At 45.2% G+C, this 15,211-nt stretch overlaps 1 protein-coding gene across 1 annotated transcript in view; it reads left to right on the plus strand.

The window, feature by feature from the left end:
* EXOSC5 (exosome component 5) overlaps positions 1 to 5,607 on the plus strand; it is a 33,501-nt gene extending 27,894 nt beyond the window's left edge. Inside the window, exon 6 of the mRNA XM_075323548.1 lies at positions 5,107 to 5,607. Coding sequence (XP_075179663.1) covers positions 5,107 to 5,199 — 93 coding nt within the window. The 3' untranslated portion in view covers positions 5,200 to 5,607. The remainder of the gene's footprint in view (positions 1 to 5,106) is intronic.
* Positions 5,608 to 15,211: the final 9,604 nt, after the last annotated feature.

Raw genomic sequence — 15,211 nt, forward strand, 5'->3', positions numbered from 1 at the left:
GCGGTGTATTGTAGCAGTGTGGTGGAGCGGTGTGGTGGAGCGGTGTGGTGGAGCGGTGTGGTGGAGCGGTGTATTGGAGCGGTGTATTGGAGCGGTGTGGTGGGGCGGTGTATTGGAGCGGTGTGGTGTATTGGAGCGGTGTGGTGTATTGGTGTGGTGTATTGGAGAGGTGTATTGGAGCGGTGTGGTGTATTGGAGCGGTGTGGTGTATTGGAGCGGTGTATTGGAGCGGTGTGGTGTATTGGAGCGGTGTATTGTAGCGGTGTGGTGGAGCGGTGTATTGTAGTGGTGTATTGGAGTGGTGTGGTGTACTGGAGCGGTGTGGTGTATTGGAGCGGTGTGGTGTATTGGAGCGGTGTGGTGTATTGGAGCGGTGTGGTGTATTGGAGCGGTGTGGTGTATTGGAGCGGTGTGGTGTATTGGAGCTGTGTATTGGAGTGGTGTGGTGGAGCGGTGTGGTGTAGCGGTGTGGTGTACTGTAGCGGTGTATTGGAGCGGTGTGGTGGAGCGGTGTGGTGTATTGTAGCTGTGTGGTGGAGCGGTGTGGTGTAGCGGTGTGGTGTATTGGAGCGGTGTATTGGAGCGGTGTGGTGGAGCGGTGCGGTGTGGTGTAGCGGTGTGGTGTAGCGGTGTGGTGTACTGTAGCGGTGTGTTAGATGCTGATTATTTTCCCGCTTCTTCCATCCTTGTATTTATTCCCTTCTCCTCTGCTCTGAATTAATTAGCGATGGTTTCCTCGCCCGCCGGCGCTCGTCCCCTCCAGGTGGCCGCAGATCATCAGAATCATCTCTGGGTAATTGACTGCCCATCGCTCACATTCGTCATTTTCAGGCAGCGCACGGATCTGTGGACGGCGCCGGCTCCTGCCAGCTCTTCTCTATATCTAATTGACCAAATGCTCCACTTCTCTGTAATGTGACCAGGTGTGTGCGCAGCGAGGCAGGGACATGGTGGGAGCCCCCTCCCCAGCTGCTGCTTATGCAGAGATATCTGCACCCGCCATTATCTAAATGATCCGCCCGCACCCCTTAATGCCCCGACTCTGTGTCCATATCAGCCATGTACAGATACAAGATGTTCCGTTGCCAGATTCTGCGCGAAAGAGGACAGAACCAGGGAGTGTCGGCACGGCCTGTACTGGTCGGATGTCGGCAGTCTTTTTAGGGGTTATGCTCCACTGACAGGGGTAATCACAATGTCTGTATTTATTATATTTCCAGGAGGAATAACAGAGGAACAGCACAGATTTCTGATACAATAGCATAGTTCTGCCTGTGATGACCGTATACCCATCCTGCATTACCGTCACCCAATAACCCTCTGCTCAGTCTCCCGGTTTCTGCGCCGTCTCGCCTCCTCCGTGCTGTGCGCACTCTCTCTGTTACCCCCTCATACAGACCGCGCACGTCTGGCTCTGCTCCTCCGTCCTGCCCTTGTGGATTCTCTCCTCAGGTTCGAGCCGAGCCGGTGCCAAATATCGGGAAGATTACATTCTGGTCTCCTCTGCAGACATTAGGATCCCAGGTGGTGGAGGACGCAGCCATTATGTCTCACTTGTTTTTTCTCCATCTCTGTACAAATCTCAGTCGCAGCTGGAGAGGATCTCGTATCTTGTCTGATCGCTCGTCTCTGGTGAATACTGATGTTACCGGCGCTTTCCTGCCTGACACCGTGCGGAGTCCATATCCCAGAGCTCTCCGCTGTCAATGTCACCCTGTAGTGATACCCTATAGTAGGCGGATATCCAGGTCTCATATATCCCTTATGTTACCCTATAGTAGGCGGATATCCAGGTCTCATATATCCCTTATGTTACCCTATAGTAGGCGGATATCCAGGTCTCATATATCCCTTATGTTACCCTGTAGTAGGCGGATATCCAGGTCTCATATATCCCTTATGTTACCCTATAGTTGGAGGATATCCATTTCTCCTATAAGTAAGAGGTTACTCGTAGAAGTAGGATAGCCATGTTACATGTGTTACCCTATAGCAGGAGGATATCCATGTCTCATATATCACTTGTTACCCTATAGAGGGAGAATATCTGTCTTATATCTGCCTTATGTAACTCTAGTAGGAGGATATCAATGTCCCATATCTACCGTATGTTACCTTTAGTAGGACAAAGATATCCATGTCCCATATCTTCTGTATGTTACCCTATAGTACAAGGTTATCCATGTCACATATCTGTTGTATGTTAACTTATAGTAGTAGGATATCCATGTCCCATATCTGCTGCATGTTATCCTATAGTAGGAAGATATCCATGTCTCATATATCACTTATGTTACCCTATAGTAGGTGGATATCAATGTCCCATATCTGCTGTATGTTACCTTTATAGTAGGAGAATATCCATGTCTCATATATACTTGCTATTACCCTATATTTGAAGGATATCCATGTCCCATATATCCCTTATATTACTCTATAGTAGGAGAAGGATATCCATATCCCATATCTGCTATATGTTACCTATAGTAGGAGGATATCCATGTCTCAGATTTCCTTCTACTATAGGGTAATATAAGCGATATATGTCTTGTATATATTTGAAGGATATCGATGTCCCGTATACCCCTTATATTACCCTATAATAGGAGGAGGATATCCATGTTCCATATCTACCGTATATTATCCATAGTAGGAGCATATCCATGTCTCCATATATTCTTTATATTACACTGTATTAGGAGGATATCCATGTCTCATATATCCATGTCTTATATATCCCTTATATTACCCTATATCCCTTATATTACCCTATAGTAGGAATATATCCATGTTTCCATATATTCTTTATATTACCTTATATTAGGAGGATATCCATGTCTCATATATCCATATTACCCTATAATACAAGCATATCCATATCTCATATTATACAGTGCCTACAAGTAGTATTCAACCCCCTGCAGATTTAGCAGGTTTGATAAGATGCAAATAAGTTAGAGCCTGCAAACTTCAAACAAGAGCAGGATTTATTAACAGATGCATAAATCTTACAAACCAACAAGTTATGTTGCTCAGTTAAATTTTAATACATTTTCAACATAAAAGTGTGGGTCAATTATTATTCAACCCCTAGGTTTAATATTTTGTGGAATAACCCTTGTTTGCAATTACAGCTAATAATCGTCTTTTATAAGACCTGATCAGGCCGGCACAGGTCTCTGGAGTTATCTTGGCCCACTCCTCCATGCAGATCTTCTCCAAGTTATCTAGGTTCTTTGGGTGTCTCATGTGGACTTTAATCTTGAGCTCCTTCCACAAGTTTTCAATTGGGTTAAGGTCAGGAGACTGACTAGGCCACTGCAACACCTTGATTTTTTTCCCTCTTGAACCAGGCCTTGGTTTTCTTGGCTGTGTGCTTTGGGTCGTTGTCTTGTTGGAAGATGAAATGACGACCCATCTTAAGATCCTTGATGGAGGAGCGGAGGTTCTTGGCCAAAATCTCCAGGTAGGCCGTGCTATCCATCTTCCCATGGATGCGGACCAGATGGCCAGGCCCCTTGGCTGAGAAACAGCCCCACAGCATGATGCTGCCACCACCATGCTTGACTGTAGGGATGGTATTCTTGGGGTCGTATGCAGTGCCATCCAGTCTCCAAACGTCACGTGTGTGGTTGGCACCAAAGATCTCGATCTTGGTCTCATCAGACCAGAGAACCTTGAACCAGTCTGTCTCAGAGTCCTCCAAGTGATCATGAGCAAACTGTAGACGAGCCTTGACAGGACGCTTTGAAAGTAAAAGGTACCTTACGGGCTCGTCTGGAACGGAGACCATTGCGGTGGAGTACGTTACTTATGGTATTGACTGAAACCAATGTCCCCACTGCCATGAGATCTTCCCGGAGCTCCTTCCTTGTCCTTGGGTTAGCCTTGACTCTTCGGACAAGCCTGGCCTCGGCACGGGAGGAAACTTTCAAAGGCTGTCCAGGCAGTGGAAGGCTAACAGTAGTTCCATAAGCCTTCCACTTCCGGATGATGCTCCCAACAGTGGAGACAGGTAGGCCCAACTCCTTGGAAAGGGTTTTGTACCCCTTGCCAGCCTTGTGACCCTCCACGATCTTGTCTCTGATGGCCTTGGAATGCTCCTTTGTCTTTCCCATGTTGACCATGTATGAGTGCTGTTCACAAGTTTGGGGAGGGTCTTAATTAGTCAGAAAAGGCTGGAAAAAGAGATAATTAATCCAAACGTGAACCTCATTGTTCTTTGTGCCTGAAATACTTCTTAATACTTTAGGGGAACCAAACAGAATTCTGGTGGTTTGAGGGGTTGAATAATAAATTACACTGAATAAACTTTTCACAATTTAAAAAAAAAAAAAAAAAGAAATAACATTCTTTTTTGCTGCATTTCACACTTCCAGGCTGATCTACAGTCCAAATGTCACAATGCCAAGTTAATTCCGAATGTGTAAACCTGCTAAATCTGCAGGGGGTTGAATACTACTTGTAGGCACTGTATATCTAGGATATCTATGTCTCATATATTCTTTATATTAGGAGGATAGCCATGTCTCATATATTCCTTATGTTACCCTATATTTGGAGGTTATCCATGTGTCATATATCCTTTATATTAGGAGATATCCGTGTCTCATACTGTATATCCCTTATATTGCACTATATTAGGAGGATATCCATGTCTCATATATCCACATTACCTTCTAATTGAAGGATGTCCTATAGTAGGAGGATATCCGTGTCTCCTATAGATGTTACCTTTATAGCAGGAGGACTTCTATGCTTTTCGTCTTCCTTTTTAACCCTATATATCACTTTCCGTCTGTCTGTGTCGCCCTGCGGGGTGAAGGACGGTCATTTAGCCCTGGATTCTGCTGTCGGTGTGTTTAGTTTCCGCGTCTATTTTCTCTTTTTGTTTTTTTTCGGTCCATACCCCCCCGGGCAGACGGAGTGAGAGACAATTTAATAAAATGATGTTAAGAGAATCATTAAAATTGAACAAATAGCTGCGGCTCCCTGTGGCAGTTCATAAAGTGAGCGGGTAGAGGAGGAGGAGGAGGGTGCGGGGAGCCCGGGGGTTTAATAATGTGTCTTCTCCACGCTCCTCACCGCGGTCTCTTCTCTCCCCAGCTCCAGCAATGCATCGCAGCCGCACAGCTCTCAGCCCAAAAAATCTTCCTCTTCTACCGGGACTCTGCCAGGAGGCGCTACTCCAAATCCTAACTGGACCCTGCAGCGTGGATGACGGACCACGACAACTTATCGGACTGAATTTGTTTTTTTTCCTCCCTGTCTTGTCAACATTTTATTTTGCAGCCATATTGCACGCGTCCTCCATGTCTCGGAGATCTCCGCGGGGCATTGTGAATTGCTTGGTAATCATCCGGATATTGGGAGAAGCTTCCGACATTGCTGCCACCAATACGAAAAGCATCAGTCTCCAGGAGGCCTTATAGATTTTGGGCGGATTTTCTCATAATCCTTAGCTGAACCCATAGAGAAAACAAGCGATTCTTCCGAAAGTGAAGCCGGTGCTCCAGATATCACTGTAAATCGTAATCTCCTGGAAACTCAGAGTCCACATTTGTCTTACTTGCAGCGTAATAAATAAATTTCAGCTGTTTTATATAATTCTTCGTGTCTGAGCGATTGTGTGTATGTATGTATGTATGTATGGTATGTGTGTATATATATAATAAATATATATATATATATATATATATATATATATAGGCGGCACGGTGGCTCAGTGGTTAGCACTGCAGTCTTGTGGTGGCTCAGTGGGTTAGCACTGCAGCACTGCAGTCTTGTGGTGGCTCAGTGGTTAGCACTGCAGTCTTGCAGCGCTGCGGTCCTGGGTTCAAATCCCACCAAGGACACTATCTGCAAGGAGTTTGTATGTTCTCCCTGTGTTTTGCGTGGGTTTCCTCCGGTTTCCTCCCACACTCCAAAGACATACAGATAGGTACTCTAGATTGTGAGCCCAAATGGGGACAGTGTTGCCAATGTATGTAAAGCGCTGTGGATTTAATAGCGCTATATAAATGAATAAAATTATTATATATATATATATAATATATATATATATATATATATATATGTGTGTGTATATATATATATATATATATATATATATATATATATATATTACACACTGTGTGTATATGGATGTGTATATATATATATATATATATATATATATATATATATATATATATACAGTGTGTGTGTATAGATATATATAATATTTATATAGGTTGGTCCAAAAGTAGGTGGACAGTATGTGTAATAGGGTTATCAAACACAGTGTAAAGTGAAACTGACTCAGTTGCCCTTAGCAACCAATCAGATTCCACTTTTCATTTTCCAAAGAGTCTGTGAAGAATGAAAGGTGGAATCTGATTGGTTGCTAAGGGCAACTGAGTTAGTTTCACTTTACACCATGTTTGATAACCCTATTACACATCCTGTCCACCTACTTTTGGACCACCCTGTATAATTTGCATATTACCTCATGTGCAGGGCATTGCAGGAGCTTCGGTATCCATGGTTATGACCACTCATATAATGACAGTTAGGTCATTATATGAGTTGTCATAACCATGGATGCCTAGCTGTCATTTATATGAGTGGTCATAACCATGGATACCTAAGCTGTAATGCCCTGCACATGAGGTAAGAGACATAACTAATCAGGAGATCTATACTACATTTTTAATTGGAGGTATATACTAATATTATTATTACACCTAGGACATATTGGGATAGGATCTTGGAGATGGGAATACCCCTTTTAAGATCCTCATTGATCTCAATGGGTAAAAAAAAAAACGCTGAAAGAATTGACATGCTGCTTTTTCTTTAAAAAAAAAAAACGCAGGTAAAGCAAAAAAAAATATGCAACATGGTTCATCAGATTTTAGAAATCTCATTTGGCTGCTATTGTAAAACGTTGTTTGTTTTTTTTTTTTGTTTTTTTACTCACAAATATATGTTTTTAGAGGAAAAACAAACGTATCTGAACAAGCCCTAAAGATAAAACTGTAAATCTCCTATAAATTAGGTATGTTGGTTGTAAACAATTAGAAAAAACATAGCTGCCTTCTTCCAGAAACAGCGCCACCACTGGCTACAGGCCATGTCTGGTATTACAGATCACCTCAATTGTAGTGAAATGTGCCTGACCTGCAATAACACACACGACCAGGAGGGGCATTGTTTTTGGAAGAGAGTAGCACATTTTTTTTTCTAACACACTTAAAAGGGAACCTGTCAGGTGCAATATGCACCCAGATCCACGATCAGATCTGGGTGCATACTGCCAATCCCTGCCTGATTGTCCCTGTATACACTAGCATAGATTAAGAGATCTTTAGAAAACGTATGTCTAAAGATCCTTTATGATATGCTAATGAGGCCAGGGACTAGTCCCAAGGGCGTTACTTCCAGCCCTCTTCCCGCCCTTTTCGCACAGAGGTGTGCTAACATCCTATTCAATGCCCATTGTCCAGTGTCATCAGTGGCAGTGACGTGCGTACCTGTCGCCATTGCACCGCCTCAAAACGGCAGGGTCAGTGCGCATGATCAGAATGCCCCGGGCTTCCGGTCATGCACACTACACCAGTTTGAAGTCGGGACGCGTATACCTGGCTTCATAGTGCGTCTGACTGGAAGTTCGGGGATCTTGTACACTGAGCGTTGGGTGCGGTAGCAGCAGAGGTGAGTGCGACCATACCTCTGACGCTGTACATTTATTAGCATGCTAGCACACCCACAGGGGCGTACTTACATGCTAAGGGGGCCGACTAGCCAAGGGAAGTAACGCCCAGGGGAGTAGTCCCTGCGCTCATTAGCATATCATAAAGGATCTTTAAAAATACTTTTTCTATAGATGATAATATATATAATATTTATTCATTTATATAGCGCTATTAATTCCATAGCGCTTTACATACATTGGCAACTCTGTCCCCATTGGGGCTCACAATCTAGAGTCCCTATCTGTATGTTTTTGGAGTGTAGGAGGAAACCGGAAAACCCGGAGGAAACCCACGGGGGGAACATACAAATTCCTTGCAGATGTTGTCCTTGGTGGGACTAAAACCCAGGACTCCAGCGCTGGAAGGCTGCAGTGCTAACCACTGAACCACCACAAGACTGCAGTGCTAACCACTGAGCCACCACAAGACTGCAGTGCTAACCACTGAACCACCACAAGACTGCAGTGCTAACCAATGAACCACCACAAGACTGCAGTGCTAACCACTGAACCACCGTGCCGCCCTTTCCTATATCTACGCTAGTGTATACAGGGACAGTTAGGCAGGGATTAGCAATATGCACCCAGAACTGCTCCTGGCTCCGAGTACATATTGGACCTGACCGGTTCCCTTTAAATGTGCAACAATGTAGATATTTTGGGCCCTTAATGGGGTTCCCCCCCCCCACAATACATTTATTGGCTACACGCATGGTCACTGGAGGGGGCCCAAAATCTCTTGTTAATGTTAGTGGATCGGTCCATTCACTTCTATGCGACTCCAAACTTACAAGCTACCGCTCCACTTCCATGGGGGATTTTGGTTCCCCTGCTCTCGATATTGGAGGGGTCTCCACGATGGAACCACCCAGGGTTCATAACCATTTTGTGGTCCTTTTTATGCTGCGCCCCGGCCTATGTGAGCGTTATTTTCATGTGTGATTGACCTTATTGTATTAACGATGTGTAAATCTTAATTAGAACATTTAATTAATGGTGTTTGACAGTTTAATCTACGTCTGATGGAACAATTATTACAGAGTGGAGTTAGGGAGAATGGTCGGCTAGCTTCTTCATAGCTGACCGGAGAGAATACAAACCTTTTTCCAGACCCCAGTAATACGGGGTAGACACATAACGTAATGGAGGGCTGTACGCGGAGGGGGCTGTCCCCGAATTAGGCCTTCACACATCCGTGTTACCGGTACATGAGGTTTTGACACGTACCGGACACACGTAGACCCATTAAAATCAGTGGGCTTGCGCACACATCCAAGTTTTGACACGGACTGTGAGTCCGTGTGCTCCACACGGCGACATGTTTATTTTCCACGGCAGCGCGGGAATCACACGGACCGCACACTGATATGATCTGTGTGACACATACCGGAGGAAACCCATCACTGAGAAATAAATGTTTTTTGTTTTTTTTTTACTTGCCTGTCACTTGCTTCCGGGCCCACTCATTATGCTCATGAATATTCACTGCGGACCCGGAAGCAGCAGTGCCGGAGACAGGTAAGTATACAAGTTCACGCTGTCCGTGTGCTTTTCGGATGTCACACGGATAGCAAACGCACCTACACCACGGACCGCGCAAAACATTTGTTTTTTTTTGCACTGACATGTGAGAAAAAAAAGTGTTAGCGCGGGGTGCCAGATATTCTGCTTGCATCAATACTCTTGATTATAGAATCACAGCAGAGCCCATTATTTTCCTTTCATCGGAGCACCAGACATTAATGTAAAGTTATGTAGATGTATTTTCAAAGCAGCCGGAGCTTCATTTGTGATACAAAGTGCCAAACCCACTGCATAAATGTAGAAATATATAACACAGATCTCGGCGCCTGCAGCCATCACTAGTGGTCCTCTTCCTGAATAGAGGATAGTATGGTGTTCAATTAATGTAGAGCTCCCCCTAGTGGTGACTGTAGGCAGATGGATCTGTCAGCAGGTTTTTGCTATGCAATCTGACAGCAGCATGAAATAGCTCCCCCTAGTGGTAACTGTAGGCAGATGGATCTCTCAGCAGGTTTTTGCTATGCAATCTGACAGCAGCATGAAAGCTCCCTCTAGTGGTGACTGTAGGCAGATGGATCTCTCAGCAGGTTTTTGCTATGCAATCTGACAGCAGCATGAAAGAGCTCCCCCTAGTGGTGACTGTAGGCAGATGGATCTCTCAGCAGGTTTTTGCTATATAATCTGACAGCAGCATGAAATAGCTCCCCCTAGTGGTAACTGTAGGCAGATGGATCTCTCAGCAGGTTTTTGCTATGCAATCTGACAGCAGCATGAAAGCTCCCTCTAGTGGTGACTGTAGGCAGATGGATCTGTCAGCAGGTTTTTGCTATGCAATCTGACAGCAGCATGAAAGAGCTCCCCCTAGTGGTGACTGTAGGCAGATGGATCTCTCAGCAGGTTTTTGCTATATAATCTGACAGCAGCATGAAAGAGCTCCCCCTAGTGGTGACTGTAGGCAAATGGCTCTGTCAGTGGGTTTTTTTGCTATGTAATCTGACAGCAGCATCAAAGAGCTCCCCCTAGTGGTGATTGTAGGCAGATGGATCTGTCAGCAGTTTTTTGCTATGTAATCTAAAAGCAGCATGATGTGGCGACAGAGACTTTGATTCCAGCAATGTGTCCTGGGTCCAGCAGTTGTGATACAATCACTGTTTTCTCTGCTGTAGATCTAGTAGTGCCTTCTATAACCCTGCCTACACCGCTGACTGACAGCTTTTTGTGTATACAGTATATAGTGATGGGACGGGGTTACACAGAGCAGGTTGGACCAGAAGGCATGAGACACCTAGTCCTGTATTGATATTCTCCCGCTGATAAAACACTGATTTTGTTGAAACTTAAAAACACAGCCTAATAAGTGACACATCGCTGGAATCTGGGTCTAAGAAACTATATCATGCTAGTCTTAAATTACAAAGCAAAAACATGGTGACAGATGCCATTAAGAGTTTTTTCCTACCTCATAAAGTGACGGTATGTTGTTAGGGTATGCGATCATATTATGATTGTTAGGATCTTAAATTTGGGACCCCCACCTATTAAGAATTTCAATAATCAAGTATGAACCCTACAGGTCTGACACAGATAGCCAAGTACGATACTCAAAGACCACTCCCTTTAAATATCTCTGGAATGGCGGCTTGGGCTACATATAATTTAGGAACACTATAATCTAGACAGCAGTCACTGATCTGAGTATCCTGGACTCGCTGAGCGTTTTCGGAGGCAACGCTCCCAAACCACTCTGTACTGAGGCGCAAACTCCAAAATGGGCAACTACAGATGATCATCTCTGATTTAAAGAGGACCTGTCATAAGGTCAAAAGGGGCCAGTTTTAGCTCCTATCTTATTTTATCCGTTCTCTTGAATATTCCGCATTTTTTGTTTTATTTTCCTTTTAAATCCGCCGTACCCTTCCAGAGATATGAGCTTTTTTTTACTTAGTACAAATTTTTATGGGATTTATTAAATGGGTGTGGCTTACAGGGTGATTATGTAGAGGAGCCTAAAGACACGCCCCTGAGGATCTTGTGAGACACGCCCACTTACTAAAGACCTTAAAAATTAGCACTAAATAACAAAGACCCATATATCTGAAACTTTAGGACTGATTTAAAAAAAAAAATAAAAACACCCCCCAATAACATTAATTCTTGATACTGTTGTATTAAAACAGTTATATTCTAGTTCACACATTAATTGCATACAGGTGGCACTAGAGAGACTTTTTTCTTATTGGCAAGGAACTAATTTGCATACTTTTTCCCAGAGGTCATTGCTTGTAAGGCTATGTGCACACACTGCAGATTTGGAGCAGAATTTTCTACACCAGATCTGCACCCTGTGGCAAAAAACCATGTCAAAACCGAATGCGGTTTTGATGCTGTTATGGTGCGGTTTTGATATGGTTTTCATGTGGTTTTGATGCAGTTTTGAAGCTGTTATGGTGCAGTTCTGATGCAGTTTTGGTGTGGTTTTGATGCGGTTTTTGTGTGGTTTTGATGCGGTTTTCATGTGGTTTTGGTGCGGTTTTGATGCGGTTTTAGTGCGGTTTTGATGCGTTTTTTTGTGGTTTTTGGTGCGGTTTTGGTGTGGTTTTCATGCGGTTTTGGTGCGGTTTTGGCGTGGTTTTCATGTGGTTTTGATGCTGTTTTGGTGCGGTTTTGGTGTGGTTTTGCGGCGGTTTTGATACGGTTTTGGTGTGGTTTTCATGCGGTTTTGGTGTGGTTTTGGTGCTGTTTTGATGTGGTTTTGGTGCGGTTTTTTTTGTGCAGTTTTGATGCATTTTTTTGGGCCATCAAGAAAGTCAATGAATTGAAGTCAATGGGTGAAAAAAACGCTGCTAAACCTGACCAATAATTGACATGCTGCAGATTTTGCATCAAAATCTGCACCAAAACTGCGCAGAAAAAATCGCACCATATGCACAGCAAATCTAAAATCTCATAAACTTGCTGGCTTCATTTGGCATACAGATTTTGATGCAGATTTTAAAAAAAAAAACTGCATCAAAAACCGCCGCACTGTGTGCACAGAACCTTAGCCTCCACCCACCAGCGTACTCTCCAAGAGAAAAAAATATGCAGAAATAAGAAGTATTCTCCTTGGAAGGGGTTAACTTTTCTTCGATAGATTCTAAAAAAGCTTCTGTTCAGCAGATCTTCCTTCAATTCATCTTGCTGGATGACGGAAGGAACAATTGGTCTTTGAGACTTGAAAGAAGTCGTGTAAAGGGCTGGGGACGCTGCTGACAGATCGTATCTATCTTTGGAGAAATACCGAATCCCCCCCCCCCCGGTACACCGCCGCCCTCCCCGGGGAAGAATCCGGACAAGTTGATTGGCTAATCTCCCTGATCTAATCTCATCTCCTCTCCGGTGTTAATGTGATGTGTTGTGTTCTGTGCCTGCTCCTGATTGTGTACACACAATGCATCTCCCCGCAGCGCTCCGTAAATCACTGTTCTTCTCCTGACAGAGCCCTAATAACCTCCGATAAATTGCGCGCTGTCCTTGTGGGCAGATAATGCATTGCCGGTGTTATCGGACTGGACTATAATAAGGTGCGTTTATTGTTTGTGTTCTGATCGGTGATGTCACCTCTGATATCCGTCAGCGGAGCACGGAGCTGCTGGAGGTCGCCATCGCCGCCATCGCCAGATATAAAATGCAAATCAGGAATTGTTTATTACGAATCGCAACAGATGCCTTCAAACGCGGCTCCTCTCTTCTGTCAGGCGCGGTGGCACGCCGCTCGCCCGCAGCTTAGTCATAGTCGCTTTATTACTGGGGGTGTGAAATGCGTTAGCGCTGTGCATAGTATGAGACAGTGACAGGTACCTTCGCCACCATCATCATCCTCCTCCTCATGCTGCACGGAGACATTTCCTGCGCTTCTTGTTCTAAACTTACTAAACTTTGTGCCCAAGATAGAGCGAGTCCATCACCAACACAGGCGATGAGAGGTTTAGGCATCTTACAGATATCCTAAAACTAAAACCGCACTCGCAAATGATGTGAACACTCAAAATAGCAAATAGAGGGGGTAGTTAAATTAAAGGGGTTGTCCACTCCTTTTACATTGATGGCATATCCTTAGGATAAGTCATTAATGTCTGATTGGATGGGGTCCGACACCCTGCGCCCTTCTCGATATCGGTGGCTGCAGCAGGCATCCGGATATGATTAGTTCCGGAGCAGCCGCGGCCGGAAATGCTTAGTACCAGAGCTGCCGCGGCTGGAAATGCTTAGTACCAGAGCTGCCGCGGCTGGAAATGCTTAGTACCAGAGCTGCCGTGGCCGGAAATGCTTAGTACCGGAGCTGCCGCGGCCGGAAATGCTTAGTTCTAGAGCTGCTGTAGCCGGAAATGCTTAGTTCCCGAGATGCTGTGGCTGGAAATGCTTAGTTCCAGAGCTGCCACGGTCGGAAATGCTTAGTTCTAGAGCTGCTGTGGCTGGAAATGCTTAGTTCCAGAGCTGCCACGGTCGGAAATGCTTAGTTCTAGAGCTGCTGTGGCTGGAAATGCTTAGTTCCAGAGCTGCCACGGTCGGAAATGCTTAGTTCTAGAGCTGCTGTGGCTGGAAATGCTTAGTTCCAGAGCTGCCACAGTCGGAAATGCTTAGTTCTAGAGCTGCTGTGGCTGGAAATGCTTAGTTCCAGAGCTGCTGTGGCTGGAAATGCTTAGTTCCAGAGCTGCCACAGTCGGAAATGCTTAGTTCTGGAGCAGCCGTGGCCGGAAATGCTTAGTTCCAGAGCTGCTGTGGCTGGAAATGCTTAGTTCCAGAGCTGCTGTGGCTGGAAATGCTTAGTTCCAGAGCTGCCACAGTCGGAAATGCTTAGTTCTGGAGCAGCCGTGGCCGGAAATGCTTAGTTCCAGAGCTGCTGTGGCTGGAAATGCTTAGTTCCAGAGCTGCCACGGTCGGAAATGCCTAGTTCCGGAGCTGCCGCGGCCGGAAATGCTTAATTCTGGAGCAGCCGCAGCCGGAAATGCTTAGTTGCAGAGCTGCCGCGGCCGGAAATGCTTACTTCCAGAGCTGCTGTGGCTGAAAATGCTTAGTTCCAGAGCTGCTGTGGCTGAAAATGCTTAGTTCCAGAGCTGCCGTGGCTGAAAATGCTTAGTTCCAGAGCTGCTGTGGCTGAAAATGCTTAGTTCCAGAGCTGCTGTGGCTGAAAATGCTTAGTTCCAGAGCTGCTGTGGCTGGAAATGCTTAGTTCCGGAGCTGCCACGGCCGGAAATGCTTAATTCTGGAGCAGCCGCAGCCGGAAATGCTTAGTTCCAGAACTGCTGTGGCCGGAAGTGCTTAGTTCCGGAGCAGCCGCGTCCGGGTATCAGAATTAATTTGAATTGGAGGCGGATGGGTAGTACCCCAGAAGATGAGGAAGCTCCAGAACTGAGCATTTCTGACGGCTTGCTGCACCATAAACAGCTGATCATGCAGGGTGTTGGAGCCCGGCCGATCAGATATTGATGACCTATCCTTATCCTAAGGATGCTCTAATTTAACGTTTTTGCCACCTAATCTAAGAACAGCATAATGTAGAGAGAGACCCTGATTCCAGAGTTGTGTCACTTACTGGGCTACTTGCTGCAGTTTTGATATAAATCACTATCAGAAGCAGCCAGGTAGTCTTCCACATTCATGAGCTCTGTATAACCTTGCCCCACTACTGATTGGCAGCTTTCTGCCTATCCACAGTGTACACAGAAAGTGGCCAATCCAGGAGATGGGGCGGGGTTATACAGAACTCAGCATTCAGATAACTGGTAGATCTGCAGCAGAAAAATAACAGTTTTAAAGGCGTTGTCCACTACTTTAACATTGATGGCCTATCCTTAGGATTGGTAATCAGTTGCGGATAGGCTGAAATCCCCCACACCACCCCAAACTCCCACCGATCAGCTGTGCTCAGTGCCGCCAGGGGCAGCCTGTGGCTGAAAATGCTCAGTCCCA

Source organism: Anomaloglossus baeobatrachus, chromosome 9, assembly GCF_048569485.1.
Source record: "Anomaloglossus baeobatrachus isolate aAnoBae1 chromosome 9, aAnoBae1.hap1, whole genome shotgun sequence".
In the NCBI taxonomy this organism is placed as follows: domain Eukaryota; kingdom Metazoa; phylum Chordata; class Amphibia; order Anura; family Aromobatidae; genus Anomaloglossus; species Anomaloglossus baeobatrachus.